The 24,912-nt window shown below is 38.7% G+C and overlaps 1 protein-coding gene across 1 annotated transcript in view; it reads left to right on the top strand.

Moving 5' to 3' along the window:
* Cdc73 (cell division cycle 73) overlaps positions 1-24,912 on the top strand; it is a 141,405-nt gene that overhangs the window by 17,726 nt on the left and 98,767 nt on the right. The window contains exons 6-10 of the mRNA XM_004659522.2: positions 1,225-1,313; positions 9,046-9,262; positions 15,178-15,276; positions 20,124-20,202; positions 22,006-22,070. Coding sequence (XP_004659579.1) covers positions 1,225-1,313; positions 9,046-9,262; positions 15,178-15,276; positions 20,124-20,202; positions 22,006-22,070 — 549 coding nt within the window. The remainder of the gene's footprint in view (positions 1-1,224; positions 1,314-9,045; positions 9,263-15,177; positions 15,277-20,123; positions 20,203-22,005; positions 22,071-24,912) is intronic.

Genomic DNA, 24,912 nt, shown 5'->3' with positions numbered 1-24,912 from the left:
TAGTGCTAGAGTTGTAGGCATGGGCCACCATACCCTGCTTAGATAAGATCTTGAAGTAGCTTGGTGGGAACTGTGTGTGAAAATTTTAATTTCCTGTGATACAGCCACTAAATAGTATTGCTTCTGGTGTTTTGGTTTGTGTTGGTGAATTTGGAACCTGTGTACTAGATGAAAAAAATCTAGATCCAAAATGGAATTTTTAATTTTGACTATGACTTCTCATATAATTCAGTTATAAGCTTTTTGAACAAGATAGGATTTATTTATTATATGATATTTTTGAATGAAATTATTTTTGGCATGTTATGGGGAGACCTCTAATAAATATGTGACCAAGAAAGTTTTTTTTTTTTTTTTTTTTTGAGGTAGGGTTTCACTCTAGCCCAGCCTTACCTGGAATTCACTATTTAGTCTCAGGGTGGCCTTGAACTCATGGCAATCCTTCTTAGCTCTGCTTCCTGAGTGCTTGGATTAAAGGCGTGCACCACCATGCCTGGCTTTTGTAAGATTTCATTCCTTTTTTTTTGGTTTTTTGAGGTAGAGTTTCACTCTAGCCCCCAGGCTAAATTCACTATGTAGTCTCAGGGTGAACTCATGGCAGTCCTCCTGCCTCTGCCTCCCAAGTGCTTGGATTGTTCAAATTGAACAGATTAAATCGTTTTGAGTGGTTTTCAGTCTTGTAGAACAAAAGCAAGAAATATCTAAAGCTTTATAATAAAATGGGCTGCATGTTAGAATTAGATGCTAGTGTATGTACTCTGGGAATACTTACAGTAAACAAGGCTAAGCTGTGATGTGCAAATAGAGTAGGCGTACTGAAGACTTTTTTTGTGTACTTTTTTTTTTTTTTGACGTAAGGTCTCACTCCGGCCCAGTCTGACCTGGAGTTCACTGTGCAGTCCCACTGTTATCCTCCTACCTCTGCTGTGCTAAAGTGTGCAACACCACACCTGGTTTCTTCACTGTTTTCAGTTTACTCTGATTTATCAGAATGTAATGCTATTGTAAGTCAAGGAACATCTGCAACTTGTTCCAGTATCAAATGATCCAGAATATACTGAATGTTGCTTTGCATAAGTAAAAGTAGTCTTTTAAAGTTGACTAAAGCATAGTAATACATAAAACTGTATTGGTGGTAATTTTGGTAAGAAAATGTTAAATGTAGTGAATTTTTCTTGTAAAAATTAAATAAAAAATGGTCCATTAATCAACGACTTTTTATAGGATGAAGAGTGTGTACGCCTCGATAAAGAGAGACTGGCTGCTCGTTTGGAGGGGCATAAAGAAGGGATTGTGCAGACTGAACAGATTAGGTAAGGGCTTTAGTAATTCAAATATATAAATGTATATGGAAAATGGGGTCTTTCAGTGTTATCTATGTTAGCATTTGCCTCTGATTCATTATGTGTCCCTGTTCCCTTTTTTCAGATAAATATTGTTGTCCCATAGCATTTTTTTGGAATTGATTCCAGGATCTCCCCATAGATACTAATATCCAAAACAGCTCAATTCTATCAAAATAGAATGCTTATAACCTATTTTTCAGTAACTTTTTTGAGCCTGTACAGGGTATCATATAGCCCAGGCTAGCCTTATACTTGCTATGTAGTTGGGGATAACCTTAACCTGTGAACTTTCTGGGTTCTGGGGTGCTTCTTGGAACCCCAAGCCCTGAGTTCATATCTGCAAACAAACTAACCAAAGAATTGGCAATTTCAGATTCAAAAGAATAATTTTTTTTTTTTTTTCTGAGGTAGGGTCTTATTCTAGCTCAGGCTGACCTGGAATTCACTATGTAGTCTCAGTCTGGCGTTGAACTCACAGCAATCCTCCTACCTTGGCCTCCCAAATGTTGGCATTAAAGGCGTGTGCCACCATGCCCAGCTCAAGAGAATAATTTTTAAAATACCACATTTTATTCAGATTTTACAAAGGACTGTGGAAAGGGGAAAGCTGGGAGGTAAGGGGAAATAAAGTGGGGAGAAGTACACCATGTGGAGCCCCAAAATGCATGTGGATTACATGTAGCTCTGGAGTTCATGACCAGCTACAGGAGAAGGGAAGGACCAGGGAAAGATAGCCCTTAGGACTTAACCCAGTTCCTCCAGCTAAGTCCCACCTTTTAAAGTTTCCAGCACTTCCCAAAATTACATCATCAGCTGAGGGCCATGCTTTATTTTTTATTTATTTTTTTTGGTTTTTCAAAGTAGGGTCTCGCTCTAGCCCAGGCTGACCTGGAATTCACTCTGTATTCTCAGGGTGGCCTTGAACTCACGGCAATCCTACCTGTGCCTCCCAAGTGCTGGGATTAAAGGCGAGCGCCATCACGCCTGGCTGAGGGCCATGCTTTAAACACATGACCTATGGAGAGCATTTCATATTCAAACCATAATCTGCCATATACTGTCAAAGGCTTTATGTTTCTCTCATAATGCAAAATGCCTTTAGCACATCTTCACAAGTCTCTCAAACCTCAACAATTCCTACATTGCTCGAAAGGACAAATTAACACTCTGCTCTTGACATCTAAAGGCAAACTCTTAACTGTAAGCCCCTATAAAAATTTTAAAAATAAGTTACGTACTTCAACATAAAATAAGACAGAATAAACATTCCTATTCAGAAATGAAGGGATGGGGTATAGAAATTAATGGGGACAAGGCACACGGGAAATCCAGCATGGCAGATGTTAATGCTGTAGATCCATGTCCAATGTCAATACCATGTAGTAGTAGGATGTCTGCTTCAGGAAGTTGGGCAGCCCCACTCTTACTGTTCTTGCTGATTGCAGCCTAGATGGCCTTTGTCTTGGTTTGGCTCTACTCTTTGCTAGTAGCTTTTTGTGTCTTCAGCTTTATCCTCATAGCTTCATGGATTGCCTCTGGGTCTGCCTGTAGAGATCTTGACTCTGTCACACAGTGCCTGCCTCCTAGGCTTTCCTTTGAATTCTAGGCAAACATCAGATTAAAGACCTTGTGGCTTACGCATTTTGAATGCTTGACAAACTGTCATTTCAGGGTCTGCTACCTTGAAATGGTTGAATATGAGGAGAGAGTTGGGCATGGTGGTGCATGCCTTTAATCCCAGCACTAGGGAGGCAGAGTAGGAGAATTGGTATGAGTTCAAGTTGACCCTGAGACTAAATAGTGAGTTCCAGGTCAGCCTGGGCTAGACTGACACTGCTGCAGTCAAGTTCGCATGGCTGACATGACTAAGTAGCTTGTGGAAAAAAAAAGGGCTTATTTTGGCTTATAGACTTGAGGGGTAGCTCCAGGATGGCAGGACAAACAATGACATGAGCAGAGGTGGGAGATTACCTCCTGGCCAACATCGGGAGGACAATAGCAACAGAGAGTGTGCCAGGGGAAACTGGCAAGGGGAAACTGGCTATAATACTCATAAGCCGGCCTCCAACAATACACTTCCTCCTCCTGGAGGTGTTAATTTCCAAATCTTCATCAGCTGGGAACCTAGCATGAAGAACACCCACGTTTATGGGAGATACTTGAATCAAACCACCACAGAACACCCTACCTTGAACAACCAAAAACAAAAAAAGGAAAGGAATATGGGTACAGATTTTCCTAGGAGGCCCTTTGTGGACAGGTTGCCCTGATGCTCTCTTCTCAGACAGGTCTTTCACATGAGTTAAAACCTTTTTTTTTTTTTTTTTTGAGGTAGGGTTTCACTCTAGCTCAGGCTTTCCTGGAATTTACTGTGTACTCTCAGCACGGTGGTCCTCCTACCTCTGCCTCCAGAGTGCTGGAATAAAAGGAATACGCCACCAATGCCTGGCTTTGAGTTAAAACTTTTAAAGCCTTTCACCTGCAGTGGGTGGGAACTGACTTAATTTCTGAGATGTCCCCAGAGCATCTTTCTCATTCGGATGTCAAGTACTTGTCTTTTTAAATTTTGTTTTAAAAAATGTTTTATTTATTTGGCAGAGAGAGAGAGAGAATGGGCGGGCCAGGGCCTCCAGCTACTGTAAATGAGTTCTAGGTGCTTGCGTCACCTTGTGCATCTGGCTAATGTAGGTTCTGGGGAATCAAACCTGGGTCCTTTGGCTTTACATGCAAACAACTTAACTGCTAAGCCATCCCTCCAGCCCTTAAAATGTTTTTATTAACAGTTTTTATGTATGTACACATTGGATTTTGATTCTGATCCTCTCTCATCATTCTGTTGTCCCCATATCCCTTCCACCAAACCTATTCCCTCCTACAATCAGTCTCTGTTTTACTTTGATGTCTTTTTTTTCTGTCTGCCTTTATTTATTTATTTATTTTTTAATGTGAGAAAGTGATTTATTTCAAGCTTACAGATCAAGGGGAAGTTCCATTAATGGCAGAACAAGCCGACTCCCTTTCACCAATACAAGCAGAGGGAAACAACCAAACAGCCAGCAAACACCAAAAGGTAGCATTCACAAACTGCCAGGCAGGAATTGCAATCCACCCCAAGAGACCTGTCCCCTCCAGCAGGCTGCTAGAGACTTAAGCAGGAAGTTTTAGTCTTAATAAAAAAATATCTGAAGAGCCGGGCGTAGTGGCGCACGCCTTTAATCCCAGCACTAGGGAGGCATAGGTAGGAGGATCATCGTGAGTTTAAGGCCACCCTGAGACTACATAGTTAGTTCCAGGTCAACCTGGACCAGACTGAGACCCTACTTCGAAAAAGAAAAAAAAAAAATTGTTCTTGGAGTGTCCTATATGGGTGGGAGAAATGATTAGCACAATGTTTTCTGACTAGTCCCTTGCCTTTTGCTAATGGGAAGCTTATGGGGCATATGGAAGCTGGAAAATGAACTGGCCTTTTAGCAATGTGTGAATTTCACAGAAGCAATTTCTCTTCAGATTGTATGTGGCTTCTGGGAAGTTAGATCTTGGGGTCTGTTTAATTCAGAGGCTATGTAATTCATCACAGACTATGGAGAACAAATGATGGATTTTGTGCAACAACCTAACAGTGAAGCTGATCAATCCAGTTGTTTCTGGAAATATTCAGTACTTTATTGCCTTCTTTGTCTTTTCAGGAACTTTTTTTTTATTATTATTTATTCATTTGAGAGTGACAGGGAAAGAGGCAAAGAGAGGGAGAGGAAGGGGAGGGAAAGAGAGAATGGGTGTGCCAGGGCTTCTGTCTACTGCAAACGAACTCCAGATGCATGCGCCATCTTGTGCATCTGGCATATGTGGGTCCTGGAATTGAGCCTCGAATCAGGGTCCTTAGGTTTCACAGGCAAGCGCTTAACTGCTAAGCCATCTCTCCAGCTCTGGCAATTCTTGAGAAGCAGTTGAACTCTAAATTTTAATCATTTATACTAAGAGAAGAAGACAGGGTGAACATGAATGCCTTTGTAGTACTCTTTCACTGGTCAGAATGTTCACTCCATTGCTTCATAAACTTCACTAAGGGTTCCTTCCAAATGGGAGCTCCTCTATGGGGAAAATTACTTCTTCTGAGTATTCGTAAATTACCACAGGATTCTTCCTTCCCCAAGGAGATGTGGCACACTTAGGTGTACACCATCTTAACCGGAAGTTCCTTATTCTCATCCGCCTTTATTATCCATGCTAACATATTGATGGGTCCAATATTATGCAGGTAACAACAGCTGGTGTGTGGTTATGAATGCATTTGCCACCGCATGCCTATCTGGAATAAAATGTTCCAAAGCACTCCTCACCTCTCCCATCCTCTGCCTTTTTTTTGTTGTTGTTGTTGTTTGTTTGAGGTAGCGTCTCACTCTGGTCCAGGCTGACCTGTAATTAACTGTAATTAAATTATGTAGTCTCAGGACAGTGATCCTTCTACCTCTGCCTCCCAAGTGTTGAGATTAAAGGCGTGCACCACCATGACTGGTGTCATCCTCTGACTCTGTAAATTTTTTTTTCCTCAATTTTTATTACCATTTTCCATGATTGTCCCATGGTAATACCCTCCTCCCACACTTTCCCATTTGAAATTCCATTCTCCATCATATCCCTTCCCCATCTCAATCAGTCTCTCTTTTATTTTGAAGTCATGATCTTTTCCTCCTCTTATGTATAGGTCTTGTATAGGTAGTGTCAGGCACTATGAGGTCATGGATATCCAGGCCATTTTATGTCTGGGGGGAGCACCTTGTAAGGAGTCCTACCCTTCCTTTGGTTCTTACGTTCTTTCCGCCGCCTCTTCCGCATTAGACCCTGAGACTTGGAATGTGTGATTGAGATGTTAGTCAGTACTCCAGTCACTTCTTTCCAGCACTATGATACCTTCTGAGTTATCCCAAGGTCACTGCCATCTGAAAAGAGAAGATTCTCTACCCAAAGCGAGAGTAATGTTAATTTAAGGGTATAAATATTAAGAGAAGTGCTTACTGGGCAGTTTGATAAGCATAGTATATACATTTTTCCAGACATCAGCAGATGTTACACCCCTAGGGCTCATGACTACCCCGTTTTAAGTTTTCATTATCAGGGATGTGTTTCCCCCCATGGAGCGGGCCTCCAGTCCAGTTGGAGGGCAGTTGGTTTCCACCATGACAGACATGCTACTATTGCACCCGTTGGCTCATTTGGCCTGGCTGGCCAATTATAAGGCTTGTAGTGTCCACTGTTGAGTATCTTCACTGGTGGTATCTCTTTCTCCCATTGAACTACATGTAGAATGGCTTCTTCCAGCTTTCTGTCAGCTGGTTTACATGGAGGAGGTTATCAGCTCAGTTCCAGCAAGATTTCTCAGTGGCCTTGCAGCCCATGTGGAGTCTTTAGCACATCCTCTGACTCTTTACATCCTTTTCACTACCTCTTCTGTAATGTTCCCAGAGCCTTGGCAGGTGTGAAAGGATTCTCTCTCTCTCTGTCTTTTCAAATGGTCCTAATCTCTTGAACAGCAATACTTGTTATAAATCTAATACTTTGTTAAATTATAGCTATCAACTAGAAGACATGACCTCCTCAAAAAGGTGACATGACTTCTATGAACCTTGTTAGTCTTGTTTTCTTTATTTTTCTTTTTCTTTCTTTCTTTATTAGAGATTGAGAGAGGGAGAGGGAGAATGGGTGCACCAGGGCCTCTAGCCACTGCAAATGAACTTCAAACAAATGTGCCACCAGTACACCTGGCTTATGTGGGACCTGGATAATCAAACCAGGGTCCTTACGCTTTGCAGGCATGCACCTTAACCGCTAAGCCATCTCTCCAGCCCATTGTTAGTCTTCTACAAATTGACCACAGAAAGTTCCGCTAAGGAGCACATGGTCTAATTTGTTTGTTTATTTTGTTCTTAAATTACATTAAATCAAATAAAAAAATTTTAAAAAACATCCTATACCTTTCCAAGTTGCTAATTGCAGCCGATAGTTCCTGGAAAAAGAGTATTATGTTCCATCAGTGGTGTAGTCACTGATAAGTTGCCCATTGCATAGTAAATAACCTACCCATTATACAAGCAATTTAACTCAATGGGTTAAAAAAAGGCATGAAAGTTATGAGAATTATGGGTAAGAAGAGGATGTTAGTAGGAAGGTGGATAACATGGTCATTTAGTGGATACACACACACATACACATACACACACACACACACAATTGTTTTCTTTTCATTTTTCTAGTTAGGGTCTCATTCTAGCCCAGGCTGAACTGGAGTTCACTCTGCAATCTCATGGTGGCCTCAAACTCACAGTGCTCCACCTACCTCTGCCCCTCCCTCCACCCAGTGCTGGGATAAAAATGTGAGCCACCACACCAGGCTTCTTTTTTTTGTTTGTTTTTTTGTTTTTTCAAGGTATGGTCTCATTCTAGCCCAGGCTGACCTGGAATTCACTATGGAGTCTCAGGGTGGCCTTGAACTCATAGCAATCCTCCTACCTTTGCCTTCCGAGTGCTGGGATTTAAGGCATGCGCCACCATGCCCGGCCTGGCTTCTTTTTATGAGGTAGGGTCTTACTGTGATCAAGCTGACTTGGAATTCACTATGTTGTCTCAGAGTGGCCTCGAGCTCACAGCAGTCCTCCTTCCTTTGCCTTCCAGGTGCTGGGGTTAAAGGAATGCACCATCACGCCTGGCTCTTAATTAATTTCTTTTTTGTAGATAACAGTATTTTAAAGAAAAGATATGGGTTGGAGGTGGGAAGGGGACTGTGCAGCAGAGTTTAATTGTTTAGAATTTCTTTGGAAGTTTCATTGTCTACCTTACAGTTCCTCTGGAGCCAAATTCCTTCCAAATTGATGAGCAGCAAGTGATTATTGAGTCATGATGTTATTTTCTAATATTTTTTTTATAGTCTTTATTTGATAGTTCCAGGTGGCAAGTCCACATAGATTCCTTCATAGCTTCTGCTCTTGTCATCTTGTTATCTATTCTTCTGTTACATTTTTGTGGGGCTCCTGCATCTCTGTGTGTTCTTGCATTACTGGCCTGGATATATAGTTTTCTTTCTTTTTTTGTGTGAAGGTTGGACCCAGGCCCTTGTGTGTGGTTAGTGCATTGTAGGCAAACACAGTAGTGCTGACTGGTATCCCCAGCCCTAAACCATATTTTCTTTTTTTTTTTTTTTTCATTTTATGATTAAGAGTATAATCTTAGAAATGTATAAAGTCAATTTATTTTAGTTCTAAAAGAATAGCTTCTTTATGCTTTTGCCCATTTGCAAATCAAGTAAAAGGAATATATATGTATATGTGTATGTGTGTGTATGTGTGTGTATATATGTATGTATGTACGTATGTATACATACGCAAGATAGTTCTGTGCGTGTGTGTAATTTCCATGGCTAGAGTTGTAGGTTAGCCAGTAAAGCTTCAGAGAATTTAAGCAAAAGTATTCAAAGTTGTTGTGAGCTTTGTTCTTTGAGGGGAGAGGGAGAAGAGGAAAAATTTGATGCATTAATTCTTCTAATATCTCTACATAAACTATTACATTCCTATATGACTATAATATCAGCTTTACAGAAAAACTGCATTATTCTCATGGTTTTTACCATAAATATATAAATGTGATAAAATATATGTTGTATTCAAAGAATCTTTGCTATGAAATTTAAAAAATAAATTACTTTTAGGTCTTTGTCTGAAGCTATGTCAGTGGAAAAAATTGCTGCAATCAAAGCCAAAATTATGGCTAAGAAAAGATCTACTATCAAGACTGATCTAGATGATGATATAACTGCCCTTAAACAGAGGAGTTTTGTGGATGCTGAGGTAGATGTGACCAGAGATATTGTCAGCAGAGAGAGAGTGTGGAGGACAAGAACAACTATCTTACAGAGCACAGGAAAGGTAATTAGAATATTTTACTCAATCATTAGTGTGTTTGCTTAATCTGTGATTAGTTATGGGATTGCTTAAAATTTGTTATTAGAAGGCTTCAAGTTTTGTCTGTGAAGGATTAGTAATGATGTAGATTTCCACCTGGGCATATTTACTCTTCCCATTTATAAGAATGGAATCAGAATTTGACAGAAAGGTTTGAATCAATATACAAGGTCATTCAATCATCACAAGTCAAAGAGTAGTATAATTTTCTGGGTAAGTCAGATTTTTCTGTAAATTTGATGAATAGGAAATATTGATGGCAAGCTCTCTCTGGTCATCAGAGAATGTATATCATTAATCTTTTACTTATAAAGAATTTGTAAAGTGGACTTGGTGGTGCAAGCCTTTAATCCCAGCACTTGGGAGGCAGAAGTAGGCGGATCACTGAGTTTGAAACCACCCTGAAAATACATAGTGAATTCTAGGTCAGCCTGGGCTAGAGTGAGAAACAAACAAACAAAGAATGTAGAAAACAGAAAAAGAATTTGTAGAGATAGTTATCAAGCATCTATTATAAATATCTTACACATTATATTCTGTTGTTTGGATATAGGAAATTTTGTTATTTCCTTATTAATGAAGACTTTTTATGGGGCTCCAGGATTATGGCATTTACTTTCCTCCTTTACTGAGACTGTTCTTTTTCCTCACTTTCAGTCTCTCTTCTCTTGTCCTTCTTTCATCTTCCTCCTCCTCTGTTCCTTTTCACTGTTACAAGTTGTATAATAAAGTGTCTTTATAGATATACATATTATGATTACTTTTGGTCAGAGGAGAAATATACACTTTAAGTTTGGAAGATAAAACTTTGAAAGATACTAGATGCTTTCTCTAGTAGATGGAACAGTAGATAAAATGCTCTACCATTCTACTAGTTTCTTAAAAAGGAAGGCATTCTGTTTTATGTACATATTTTCATCCTAGATTCTTAATTGTTAATTCTCTGTTGACATAGTTGCTAATAGTGTTGATTTGTTAGAAATGTTTGAAGTGGTGTGTGAAATTGCTATGAAATATACTTTAAAATAGCAGTCTTTTTTTGTATTAACCTCTTATTTTTTTAAAATTTTTAAAAAATTTATTTATATGACAGATCTAGAGTGAAAGAGGCAGAGAGAGAATGGGAGCACCAGGGCCTCCAGCCCCTGCAAACGAACTCCAGATGCCTGTGCCCCCTTGTGCATCTGGCTAATGTGGGTCCTGGGGAATCGAGCCTAGAACCGGGGTCCTTAGGCTTCACAGGCAAGCGCTTAACCGCTAAGCCATCTCTCCAGCCCTTAACTTATTTTTTTGAAGTAGGAACTCATTTTATAGTCTGTGCTGGCCCTGAACTCATGATATTTTATATAGCCTTTGTATTCCTGAGTGTTGGGAATACAGGCGGGCATATGCCTCTGCTCCTGGCTCAGAATGATTTTGGTTGTAGCATTTTGATTTTAACCTTTAAGTTTACTGTGCCATTTTAGTAGAAATACAGTTGTAAATCAAACTTCCTATCTCTGCCTTCCGAGTGCTAGGATTAAAGGCTTGTTGGAGATGAACATTTTTCTTTCAGCCCTAGGTGGCAGGATTGTACCAGTGTAAAACATAATATTTCAACTTAATGTTGCTACCATTGTATCTTTTTTAAAATACATTAATAATGTAAGAACTGTTGGATAGCTAGGTTTGCCTTTTGAGTATTAACATTTTTAAATTTCAAAATCAAATATTTTGATTGATACTTTGTCTCTACAGTCTTTTTCTGTTAAACCTAAAACCTTTACGAGTACTTAGGAGTGTGTGTGTGTGTGTGTGTATTTTTTTTTTTTAAGGGGTGGGGTTTAGAGGTAGTGCCTCACTCCAGCCTAGGCTGATCTGGAACTCACTTTGTAGTCCCGGTTACCTCACACTCACAGCAATTCTGCTATCTCTGTCACCTGAGTGCTGGGGTTAAAGGTATGCTCCAATACACCTGTCCCAGTATAGGTTTTCTACGTTCATTATTATCAGTTATCAGGACCCTTTTATTTTCCAAATTTTAGGAGAATAAAATGTTAGTATCAAATTCAGATTGCAAGTACCACAGAGAAAGCAACATAATATTATGATACCATTAAATTATTATATGCCTTACTCTCTTGTGCTAATACCATACAACAGACTTAATTTGTAATGAACAGAAATTTCTGTACCATTATGTTAGTATATATATCTTACTCTGTTTTGTGTTGCTTTAAAAGAATACCATAGGTTTAAAAATGTTTGGTGAACTGAAATTTTTCTGGTTTACTATTCTGGAGGCTGGAAAGTCCAAGGTCAAGGACTGCATCTGATTAGGGCTTTCTTGCTAAATAATAAATGGTGGGAAGCTGTCACATAGATGCAAGAGGAAACAAAATGGTCTGAATTTCTTTTATCAGAAACCTATTCTTGAAATCATTAACCCATTTATTCCTTCTTTACCATTGCCTTTTTTTTTTTAAAGCCCATCTTTTAACACTAACATGTAGAATAAAGTTTCCAACACATGGATCTGGGAATCACTTTTCAGACTAAAGTAGTATATATTCATTATTTGAAAATTGATGAGGTCTGTAAAAGGAGATGATGATCACCTGTAATTATATCACACAAAAATAGTGAATAATTTTTTAAAGTGTTTTATTTATTTATTTGAGAGCTGAGGAGAGAGAGAAAAAGAGGTGGAATGGGTGTGCCAGGGCCTTCAGCCATTGCAAACAAACTCCAGACACATGTGCCACCTTGTGCATCTGGCTTATGTGGGTACTGGGCAATCAAACCTCGGTCCTTAGGCTTCGCAGCCAAGTGCCTTAACCACCAAGTCATCTCTCCAGCTCTGTATATTGATTCTTCTACAGTTTGAGTCTCTTGTTCAGTGTATTATTTTTAAAGTCATTCTGAGTTTCATCCTTTTTTTTTTTTTTTAACAGTAGCACTGAGGTTTTGTTTGCATCTGATACTGTGCTGACCTTTGCAGTGCTAGTGCAGAAGCTGTGGTTGGTAAAACTACTGCCATGTTTGATAGTTATTATGCTCTTTGTCTATTAAAAATGTCCCTGATGAGATTGTACAATTATATTAAGTCTTTTCCCTTGAGTATGTGTTTTAGTATTTAGTATATAATGTAATTGGGGTGTGTAAAGCAATCCTGCATCCTTAAATGTGTCTGGCTCTATGAATAGTGTTTGTGCTACTATTTGGGTTATGATCTGAACCAACACTTTTTAAGAATAGAAAACCATCTCAGTTTTTATTTGAATAGTTACGTTATTTAGAGTTGAATATTTGCCAGACAGTCTTTTGATAATAAAATAAGGAAAGCAATTGCTGGCAAAATTTGAATTTTGGGAAGATCAGTTTTGTTCTGCTCTTTCTAGCTTTTTAATTTTTAGACTCTTTTTCTGATGACACTTTAAAAAATAATACTAACAAATATTGCTTAATACATATAAAAGCAAATACATTAGTAAAAATCCTTTTTTCCAACTTTTTTTGTTTGTGTGGTTTTTTGAGATAAGGTCTCACTCTAGTCCAGGCTGACATGGAATTCAATATGCTGTCTCAGGGCCTCAAACTCACAGCAGTCTTTCTACCTCTGCCTCCTGAGTGCTGGGATTAAAGGTTTGTGTTATCATGCCTGGCTCCATATATACTTTTTTGATAAGTATAATGCTATATGTTACCTTAAAAAAAAATCTCCATAGCGCATCATTATTTTCCAAAAGTTCAATACATGAATAAGACAAATTATATAAAGTGGAAGTTAGATCAGTAAACTTGGAAATAATAAATCCACAATATTTATTGGTGTAGTTTCCATATGTTCTTTTGGAAATGACCATGTGCTTTGGTATGATAGCAGATAATATCCATAATTATCTGGCAAGCTATTAATACTTTCATGGCTAGGCTTCTAAAAACTCTTTAAAAACTCTTTAAAAAGTATTTATTTACTTATTTATTGGAGAGAGGGAGAGAGAAAGTCAGAAATACTGAGAGAGTGAGAAAGGGGGAGAGAATGGGTGTGCCAGCCTTCCAGCTTCCTGCCACTGCAGAGGAACTCCAGATGCATGCACCACCTTGTGCATCTGGCTTAGGTGGGTCCTGGGGAATTGAACCGAGGTCCTTTGGCTTTGCAGGCAAACACCTTAGTCGCTAAGACATCTCTCCAGCCTTTATAAAACAATTTTTAAAATTATTTATTTACTTGAGAGGAGAGAAAAAAGAGCCAGAGAGAGAGAGAGGAAGAATGTAAAAATATTTTTTTTGAGCAAACCAGTTAGTAGTAGATTCTTTATTTAAATAATTGAATAATTGATAGGCTAAAAAACTAAGCAATAAAAAAGTTCCAAAGGTACTTACTATTAGACATTTTGTGTGTGTGTGTGTGTGTGAGAGAGAGGGGGGGGGAGGGGGGAAGGGGGGAGGGAGGGAGAGAGAAAGAGACAGTGAAGGTGGCAAAAACCCAGGGGAAAATAATGACATAACATCTCGGATGCCAAGGAGAATATTTTGGGAAGGAAGGAGTATTCAGCTAGTTGATAGTTTTGTATGTTGGTAAGCTTGTTCATGAAAATTACTTTCCAAATTTTCCAATCTTTGAAAAGTGTTCACTGATTCTTTTTTTTTTTTAAATTTATTTATTTGATAGCGACAGAGAAAGAGAGAAAGAGAGAGAGAATGGGCCGCCAGGGCTTCCAGCCACCGCACATGAACTCCAGATGTGTGCACCCCCTTGTGCATCTGGCTAACGTGGGTCCTGGGGAATCGAGCCTCGAACCGGGGTCCTTAGGCTTCACAGGCAAGCACTTGACTGCTAAGCCATCTCTCCAGCCCATGTTCACTGATTCTTAATAGCATCTCAAAACTTACAACCTCTCATGAATTCTGTAGCAATCTGACTATAGCATTGGGGTTTATCATACTTTGAGGAAGATTTATTATTTTTTTCAAAATGAAGCATATTTTGACAGAAAATGTTATATTTTTATTTTATTTAAATATTAATTTGGGCCTGGGAAATGGCTCAGCAGATATCTTTTTTCAAGGTAGGGTTTCAGTCTAGCCCAGGCTGACCTGGAATTTACTGTGTAGTCTCAGGCTGCCCTTGAACTCAAGGCGATACTCCTATTTTTGAATAGATGCAAAATATGAATGCAGTTGTAGATAATTAGGCTGCTTAAGCCAAATAAAAATTACAAGGTAGGATTTTTAACAACTAGATTCTAGATAGTTTGTTTTTTTTTATTGATATGTATACTTTTGTTACTCTGTTTTTTGTTGCTGTAATGAACTACTTAGAGATTATGTACTTCACATAGAGAAGGTCTAGGGCTGGGAATGTAACTCAGTGGTAGCTGTGTGAGGCCTTGTGTGTGACTCCCAGTACCATTAGTGGGAGAGAAGTTTATTTAGCTCACAGTTTGAGAAGCAGAAAGTAAGATCATACAGCCCTATCTGTTTGGACACTGTTATTGTAACAGCACAACTAAGACCAGCATTAATTTATTCTGAGAGCAGTATCTGCAGTATTGTAGTTAATGTCTTTTTAAAAAAGATCCCTCCCTCCCGTGTGTGTGTGTGTGTGTGTGTGTGTGTGTGTGTGTGTGTGTGTGTGTGTTGCAAATGAAACACCATGTGCTTGTGTCACTCTTTGCATCTGGCTTTACCCTGGCTGTTAGTCTTTGCAGTATATGAACCAGTACATGTCTGTCCAGTGCATGAAACTTTGGGAAAGAAACCACATCCAAACAATAGCATGAATACTACCTTATGTCATAGGAAGAGTTAATTGGGAAAAAAGCTTAGCTTATTAGGTGAACTACTACACATTGCACGCTTAAAGTGGGCTTAATTTGAATCCATTTATGTTTTAGAATTTTTCCAAGAATATTTTTGCAATTCTTCAATCTGTAAAAGCCAGAGAAGAAGGGCGTGCCCCTGAGCAGCGGCCTGCTCCGAATGCAGCACCAGTGGTAAGACTATTTTACTGTTCATATTGTAGTTACAGTGAAAGTACCATTTGCATTTCAGTTTTTGTAAAATCAGAATGTATTAAAGCTTTTGCTGTTTCAGCATAGTGGAAGAATATAAAGATCTTCAGCATTAAAAGTTATCTCTGTAGTAATTCTACATCATTCTTTTTTTTTTTAATTGCTTATTTATTTATTTATTTATTTATTTGAGAGACAGAGGCAGAGAGAGAATGGGCATGCCTGGGCCTCTAGCCACTGCTAACAAATTCCACACATGCTCCACCTTGTGCAGCTGGCTTATGTGAGTTCTGGAGAATTGAAGCTGGGTCCTTAGGCATCACATGCAAGCACCTTAACCTATAAATAATCTCTCCAGCCCTCTACATCATTCTTAAGACACAGGAGATACACCTGGGTGAATCTGAACAGGGTTTAATTAGAAAAGCTCCCTGAATAATTATTTCAGATAAATTGTTGCTGACTTATTGCTGTTTGAGGGAATCATTAGCTGTTATTAAAAATATAAATCAACTCAGTTTGGTGGTACACAGCTTTAATCCCAGCACTTGAGAGACTGAGGTGGCAGAATTACTGAGTTGGGAGGCCAGCCTGAGATTAATTCTAGGTCACCCTGGGCTAGGGCAAGACCCTCCCTCAAAAAACCAAAACCAAAGAAAACAAAACAGAGCAAAAAAAAAGCGCCAGAAATCATGTTGGGCTTCTGTAATCCCAGAATTCTGACAATGAAATATGTGGTGGGAAGTATGGACATAGGATAATTTCCCAGAAGCTCATGGGGCTTGGCAAATTCAGTAGTAATAAACAAAGGAGAACTAGAGAACCTGCCTCAAAGAGAGATCGGAGATGAGAACTGATAACTGAAAGCTGTCCTCTGATTTCCACACGGGTGCTTGTACTCAAAAATGCTGCATGTGTGGGTGCACATACACATACACCCACACACACTATATATATAATATCACTGTTGCAGTCAGGTTTGCATTGCTGGCAGAAAATACCTGACCAAGAGCAGCTTGTCGGGGGGAAAAAAGTTTATTTCAGCTTACAGACTCAAGGGGAAGCTGCATGATGGCAGAGGAAAACAATGGTGTGAACAGAAAGGGTCAACATCACCTTCTGACCAACATCAGGTGAACAACAGCAACAGGAAGGTGTGCCAAACACTGACAAGAGAACACTGGCTATAACATCAATAACTCTGCCCCTCCCCCCAAATATACTGCCTGCAGGAGGCTTTAATTCCCAAATTGTCATCAGTTGGGGACCCAGCATTCAGACCACCTAAATTTATGGGGTCACCTGAATCAAACCACCATAATCACTACCACCTTTCTCTCTCTCTCTCTCATTGACAACTTATGTAATTGTAGACAGTATCCCATGGTTATTCCCTGCCTCCCCACAATTTCCCCTTTGAAACTCCACTCTCCTTCATACACCCCCCCCCCCAGTCAGCCTCTCTCTTATTTTGATGTCATGATCTTTCTGTCCTATTATGATTGTCTTGTGTAGGTAGTGTCAGGCACTGTGAGGTCATGGATATCCAGGGCATTTTGTATCTGGAGGAGAATGTTGTAAGGAGTCCTACCCTCCCTTGGGCTTTGTTTCTGCCACCTCTTTTGCAATGGACCCCGAACCTTGGAAGGTATGGAGATATTTCAGTGCTGAGCACTCCTCTGTCACTTCTTCTCAGCACCTGGTGCCTTATGAGTCATCCCAAGGTCAATGCCATCTCACAGGAGAAAGTTCTCTAATGAAAAAGTAAGAATAGCAATAATATATGGGTATGAACATTAAGAGAAGTGCTTACTGGTCAGTTTGGTGAGCACATTATATACATTTAGTCAGATACCAGCAGATATTATACCCCTAGTGCTCATGACTACTACTGTTGTAGGTTTTCAGTATCAGGGATGTATTCTCTCCCAAGGAGTGGGCCACCAGTCAAATTAGAGAGCGGTTGGTTTCCCCTATAACAGACATGCCACTATTGTATCACTGGACCATTTGGCCTGGGTGGCCAAATTTAAGGTTTGTAGTGTCCACTGTTGAGTATCTTCACTGGTGATTTCTCTGTCTCCCATTGAATTGCATGCAGCTTAGTTTTTTTCTTCCAGCTTTCTGTCAGCTCGTCTACATGGAAGAGGTTTTTAGGTCAGTTCCAGCAGGATTTCTCAATGACTTTCCACCCCAACTATGTGGAGTCTTCAGCAATAGGGTCTTACCATCTATTCCTGGTTGGAAGCTAAGAGCCTTGGCAGTGGGTTGTAATGTGTTGGGTGTATCAGAGACCTCCCTGGCCAACAACTCACTGGAAGGTATCCCATTGCTAGCACTGAAAATTTTCTAGTACCAATGTATGGCTTCTGGGTGTTCCATTGTCTAATCTCTTCCCCTGACCTTACTTAGGCCTTTTCACCCTCATTAATCTGTTCTTCTGTTTACATATATACAGTACCATACTATGAAGTCCTTTCTTCCCTCCCTCCCTTTATATCCCCTTTCTAGCTTACTTGCCCTCTGCTACTGAGTTTTATTCCTGCTCACATAGAAGTCTAATCTCTTTTTATTTTTTCACTCATTCATTTATTATTTATTTGAGAAAGAGAGGAAGATAGAGAATGGGCGCAACAGGGCCTCCAGCTACTGCAAACAATCTCTAGATGTGTGTGCCACTTTGTGCATCTGGCTTACAGAGGTCCTGGGGAATTGAACCATGGTCCTTTGGCTTTGTGTGCAAATGCCTTAACTGCCAAGCTATTTACCTTTCTGTTTGGAACTCTTAAATTTTTTTTTTTTTTTTTTTTACTCTTTATGCAGGGCCTCACTCTAGCCCATGCTGACCTGGAACTCAACTCTATTCCACACTGACCTCAAACTTATAGTGATGTTCCTATCTCAGCCTTCCAAGTGCTGTAATTAAAGGCATGTGCCACCATGCCTGGCTGGATCTTTTTAAAACATGTTATTGTCCATTTCATGTTGAGATGCTTATTTTTTCTTATTTTACCATTTTGTTCTTTTTGCCACAGTTTCAGCTCCTCTGAGGGTTGACTGCCTTACTGTTTGAAATGCTACTTAGGAACCTCCCCAAATTAACACACATGTAATGCATGATTTCTCTTTAAATATAGAAAAATCCCTTTGATATTTATTGAAAATCTTTCCACTTATTTTCAGGATTAAGAAGTATAGAAGAATACAAATCCAATTGATTCAATATTGGGTAGAATTTAAAAAATAGTTGGTCGAGTACTAATTACAACCTTGTTAATTATTGTAAGTTTTATTTGTTAATGTTTATTTGAAGTAGGGTCTTGCTCTATTCCACACTAAGCTGGAACTCTGTAAAGTCAGGGTAGTCTTGAATTCATGGCAATTCTCTGACTTTGGCTTCCCAAATGCTGGGATTAAAAACATTTACCACCATGCCTGGCTATATTTATTTTTTATATTTTGTTTTTTGAGGTAGGGTCTCACTCTAGCCCAGGCTGACCTAGAATTCACTATGTCGTCTTGGGCATTGAACTCACTGCAGTCCTTCCTGCCTCTGCTCCCTGAGTGTTGGGATTAAAGGCGTGTACTACCATGTCCAGCTGACAATTTTTAAAGGTGGTGGATTTTGGTAGTGTTTAGAAATATGCCACCAAATATTCAAATGTCTACTGTTTGTTTGGTAGTCTACATCCAGTAGTGAGTCATAGGCTCTGTCCTCTGAATATATTTACTACTGTAGTTAATACAGTGATGTTGAAGCATAGGATGCTTATAATTACAAATTGTTGACATATAATAGCCATTGATGTGAAAAATATCACATCTTTAATCATCTTAACGCTGTGACTGTTGATATTCTTCCTGTATAGTGACATAATCATCATACTTAACAAAATACTTAACAAATTTAATGTTTATTATTTGATCATATATATACACATAGCTATTGCCTTGATAATTATTTCTCATTTACAACAATACTTATAGTAGAATCTCATTGTTACAAAATGAAGAATAATTCTGTGTTTGTAAATACTATGTTTTCCCAACCAGCTTTTTGTTGTTGTTTTTCAAGGAGGGTTTCACTGTAGCTCAGGCTAACCTGGAATTCACTATGTAGTGTCAGGGTGGTCTTGAACTCACAATGGTCCTCCTAATTCTGCCTCCTGAGTGCGAGTGCTGGGATTAAAGGTGTGCACCACCATGCCTGGCTCCAACCAGTTTTTAATAGTGTTTAAAATTAGCTTATTATAGACTATGAATTTAGTATGAAGTCTTTGTGACTCAAGTTACTCAATATGAGTTTAACACCATTTTCCAAGTATTTAAAAGCTAACTTCTTACACTGTATATTTATAATGAGGTGAAGTTGTCATTTTTATATATAAGGGTTAACTTTTTTTTGAGGGGGGGTTTCAAGGTAGTGTCTCACTCTAGCCCAGGATGACCTAGAATTCATTATAGTAGTATAGTAGTCTCATATAGTAGTCTCAGCCTGACCTAGACCTCACAGCAATCCTCCTACTTCAGCCTCCTGAGTAATACCATTAAAGGAGTGCTCACCGCACCCTGCAGGGAAAGAGAGGATGGGCACGCCAGGGCCTCTAGCCACTGCAAACAAATTCCAGACACATATGCCACTTTGTGCATCTGGCTTTACGTGGTTACTGGGGAATTGAACTTGGGTCATTAAGCTTTACTGGAAAGTGCCTTAATTGCTGAGCCACATCTAGCCCAGGATGGTAATTTTGTAGTTAATGGTTTTTAATCCAATGCTGAATAAACATTACTATAAAAGTGGACATGAAGCTCATTTTATTTTTCTACAGGATCCCACATTGCGTACTAAGCAGCCTATCCCAGCTGCCTACAACAGATATGACCAGGAAAGGTTTAAAGGAAAAGAAGGCAAGTTGCTTACTTTTTATCTTTCTGTAACTGGTTGTGCTGAATTGGAATGGCACTGTAGTCTGTTATTTAAGAGAGTGCAACTAGCACCTAACTTCTATAGGCCAAATCTGGTTCACCACCTGCTTTTGCAATGCTGCATTTATGTTTTATCTACAGTGGATTTAGATTGTGACAAGACTTGAATTATTTGACAGAGTTCAAATAGTATGAAAAACCTAAAAATCCAAGAAAAATTGGTTATCCAATTTGAATTCTGGATCCATGGTTTATGTCAGTTAATTTTTGTGAGCATTTTATTGTTACTTTTATAATATTCTGTCTAATCCTCCTCCTGTATGTAATTATAATACTGATAGTAGTAGTGCCTGTTTCTTAGTGTTAATTTGGAGATTAAACTTGGTATGAGAGGTGAAATTCCTGGGATAATGTCTGGTATATAATCAACTATCTGCAGGTGTTTGCTATTAATAATACAAGTTCTGGTTATATAGAATTGTAAGATGGAGATTCTGTGTAGTAAATTATTTCTTTTTTTGGTTTTTTAAGGTAGGGTCTCACTCTAGCCCAGGTGGACCTGGAATTCACTATGTAGTCTCAGGGTGGTGTTGAACTCAGGGCAACCCTCCTACCTCTGTCTCCTGAGTGCTGGAATTAAAGGTGTGCATCACCATGCCCGGCTGTAAATCATTTCTTAAATTTAAGTGTGTACATTAGAAACTTGAGAAGTGTAGACTAGAGCATCATTGTGAGCGCTTGTTTTGAGGTACCCTATTTGATATTCTGACTAGTGCAAAACCATTGTTCTGCTAATAAGATCTTTAGTGAAGTGGGACTAGCCAGTTCCTCTTAAGATCTTCATCTTGATTTCATTTATGAAAATATGGAATAAAAGCAATTGGAACTTAAACATTACTTTTTTTTTGATAGGGTCTCACTCTAGCTCAAGCCAACCTGGAATTTACTATGTAGTCTCAGGGTGACCTCAAACTCAAGGCGATTCTCCCACGTCTGCCTCCAAGTGCTGGGATTAAAGTATACACCACTTATGTGCAGCCATTTTTTAAACATAATCTGAGATACCCATTTAAGTTCCTTTAAAGTACTTTCTGCCTTGATGCTATGAGTGAATTTTTTTATATTGACTTTATTTACTAGGATAAAGGCATACCCTGAAAAATGCCACAGAAAGACAGTGGCCCATTCTCTTAGCTACTGTGGTGTCTTTCTTACGGAATTCAACCCTTTATGGACCAAATCCAGCTTCTCTGTACACATGTTATTTACCTTGTTTTTGGACTAAAACTGCAGAATTTGAAAGCTAGGACAGATGTATGGCCTGCAGTGTGTAAGATATTAGCTCTGTGATTCTTTATAAACAGGACATATTGGAACTATGTTCTTGACCTCTCATCATTATTTACAGCATTGATTTCTACAAAAATGTGTAGTGTATACCTAAAAGTTTGGAACACAACTTTTTATAACTTAGGGACTTCTTATCTACACCACTGAATATTAAAATTGAGGGCTATAAAGGATGTTATATACTGATTTTTGTAACATAATCTCAGAGATGGTTTCAACTAGGTTCTGTGTATTTGTTTTTTTTTTTTTGTTGTATGTATTACATATTAAAGACAAATGTCTTAAGTTTTTAGTCTTTTGAAATACATGATGTAATGTTATATGTATTAGATTTACAACTTTGTTACACTGTTAGATGGTCAGATTTAATGAAGATTATAACTTTTAGTTTCTTAGCTACCATGAAATGTAATAGCAAACACATTTTCTTTGTAGAAACCGAAGGCTTTAAAATTGATACTATGGGCACCTATCATGGTATGACACTGAAATCTGTGACGGTAAGTTATTTTGTTCCAGACATTTTATGTGAGTAGCAGATGTTAAGATTTTCGTTTTCTAGTATTTCCTATTTGAAACATTTAAGTTTTTATTAGCATATACTAATTATACATAACAATGGATTTTTAGTGACATTTTCATACATGAATACAAAGTATTTTGATCATATTCAACCCACCATAATTCTGAAGCATTTTTATAATGACTGATAATACTACTGGTACATCTGTGTGAGGTATTTATTTGATTCATAGGTGTTCTGCTCCTTTTTTATTTTTGTTTTGTTCTTTACTAATCTGAGTTTGAGTTTGTAACTTAAAGCTGTTTTGACTAACAGGACTAGGACAGTACTGTCTGAATTACTTAAAGCCATTGAGTTTAAATTCATTCATTGAGTTTAAATATTTTAGTTATTTGAGAGAAGAAGAGGCAGACAGAAAGAGACTAGCTGTGCCAGGGTCTTAAGTTGCTGCAAACGAACACCAGACATATGTGCCATCTTATGCATCTGGCTTATATGGGTTCTGGGGAATTGAACCTGGGTCCTTTGGCTTTGCAGGCAATCACCTTAACCTCTGAGACATTTTCTATGGTCCATAGTGAAAATTTTTTTAATATAACTTAAGTTTTTTAAGATGTAATACCTTGGAGCTAGGAGATAGCTTATTTGATAAAGCACTTGCCATGAAAGCATGAGGTCCAAAGTTTGGAGATGTGCGTTGATTATATGCAGGTAAATGTTGTGTAGGTGGGGTGGCCCTCCAGTAATCCCAGCAGGAAGAGCAGTCTGGCTAGCTTAGACTAGTTGAATCAGTAAATTCTGGGTTCAAGTGAGAGACCTCGTCTTAGTAAATAGAGTGGGGAGGGATTGAGGAAGACACCCAATGTCAACTTTCAGTCCTCATGCACACATACATGGTACACATGTACACCGAGAATCAGAATAGGGATGGGGATATAGTTCAGTGATGAGGGCACTTGCTTAACATGATCACTGGCACAAGTTCATTGTACAACACTGCTAGTCAGTGAGTACTGGTTGGAAATGCTAACAAAGAACATACTTAATAGAACCAAATGTTTTTATGTCCATAATTATATAAAAAGTCTTTGGTTCACTCCTAGTTATGTCACTTATTCATTTGCTTCTTTCTCCTTCTCTTTTCCTCCTTATTTCTTCCCTCTCATCCCTCTTCTATGTATGTTCTCTTTTCCTTCCACTTATTCTCTCATTCTTGCTGTGTTGTGCAGGTTGGACTCAAGACTCCTGTGCACAAGTGTTCCTCTTTACTTGCCTTCCTAAGTAGTTGGGACTACAGGTGCATATATACCTGGCTCCTTTAAAATTGTTTTAGCTCTTCAGAAGTAGTTCGACCAAGCATTATTTAACACTTAGTAATTATATAGTGAATAACTTAGATTGATAGAGAACATTTATATTTTGGAGTATTATATCCTTTATACTTTAAAATACTGTGGAAATGCATTATATACTTAAAGCCTACCAAAGTCACCATTCATTTCTTGTTTCATTAGCTCTTTACAGATGACACATGATTCAGAATAATTTTTGCTGTGATTTATGTGTTAAGATACACTTTTATACTTGGAATTTGCCATAAGAATCTAATTGAAAAGTTACGAGTTTTGTTTATTTTTCTAAACTTCAGATTGGGGTTCAGTATCACATGTTATGCTGATAGTCTTGCTCTGAATGGTCAACAGATTTGTTTTTGTATTAATGAAAGCATATTTAGATTTAATAACTTATTTAACAAAATATTTATTGAATACTTGTGTAAGACTTGTTTATAAGACTTAGAAAACAGATGTTGCTTGCTTAGTGACAGTAGTCAAAGCAGCCTTTCTCTAAGGAGGTAAAGTTGAGCAGAATCCTTCCAAAAGAACAGTTCTTATAAAGCATAGTTGGAGTTAAGACTTAGAGGCTCAGAGACATTATCAAGATGAACACTATCTCCACTTGACTTGACTAGAGCAAAAGTGGTAAGGGGTTAGATATATTCATCTTACGCAGTCTGCCTGGTTGTTCCAGATTTCACAGTATAATTCATGGTTGTATCCGCTAACTTAAGTAAATCTTACGTGATTCATTTAGTCATTGATATTTTCTTGGGTACAGAATTTGTCTACTGATTGTTGTGCAAGGGAAAATTTGGGAAGCTGAAGTTGTTTTCCTTAGGTAGCTATTAATTGTTGTTTTGTCGTTTTTACTTTTGAAATGCTTTGCCATGAGAGAGAATGGGTGTGTCAGGGCCTCCAGCCCCTGCAAACGAACTCCAGATGCATGCGTCCCTTTGTGCATCTGGCTAACATGAGTCCTGGGGAATCAAGCCTCGAACCGGGGTCCTTAGGCTTCACAGGCAAGCGCTTAACCACTAAGCCATCTCTCCAGCATGCTTAGTATTTTTAAAACTGCATTTTTTTTTGAGCTGGAGAGATGGCTTATTGGCTAAGGTGTCTGCCTGCAAAGCCAAAGGATCCTGGTTTGATTCCCCAACGACCCAGGTAACCCAGATGCACAAGAGGGCACATGCGTTTGGAGTTCCTTAACAGGAAAAAAAAAAAAATGAGCTAGGCGTGGTGGTGCATGCCTTTAATCCCAGCACTCGGGAGGCAGAGGTAAGAGGATCTCCATGTGTTCAAGGCTACCCTGAAACTACATAGTGAATTCCAGGTCAGCCTGGCCTAGAGTGAGACCCTACCTCCTTTATTATTTTTTTCTGGGTATTTATTTATTTATTGAGGTAGGGCCTTGAACTCATGGCAATCCTACCTCTGCCTCCCAAGTGCTGGGATTAAAGGCATGTGATACCATGCCTG

This window comes from Jaculus jaculus, chromosome 1 (genome assembly GCF_020740685.1).
Source record: "Jaculus jaculus isolate mJacJac1 chromosome 1, mJacJac1.mat.Y.cur, whole genome shotgun sequence".
NCBI lineage: Eukaryota > Metazoa > Chordata > Mammalia > Rodentia > Dipodidae > Jaculus > Jaculus jaculus.
This window is presented reverse-complemented; position numbering and strand designations above follow the sequence as displayed.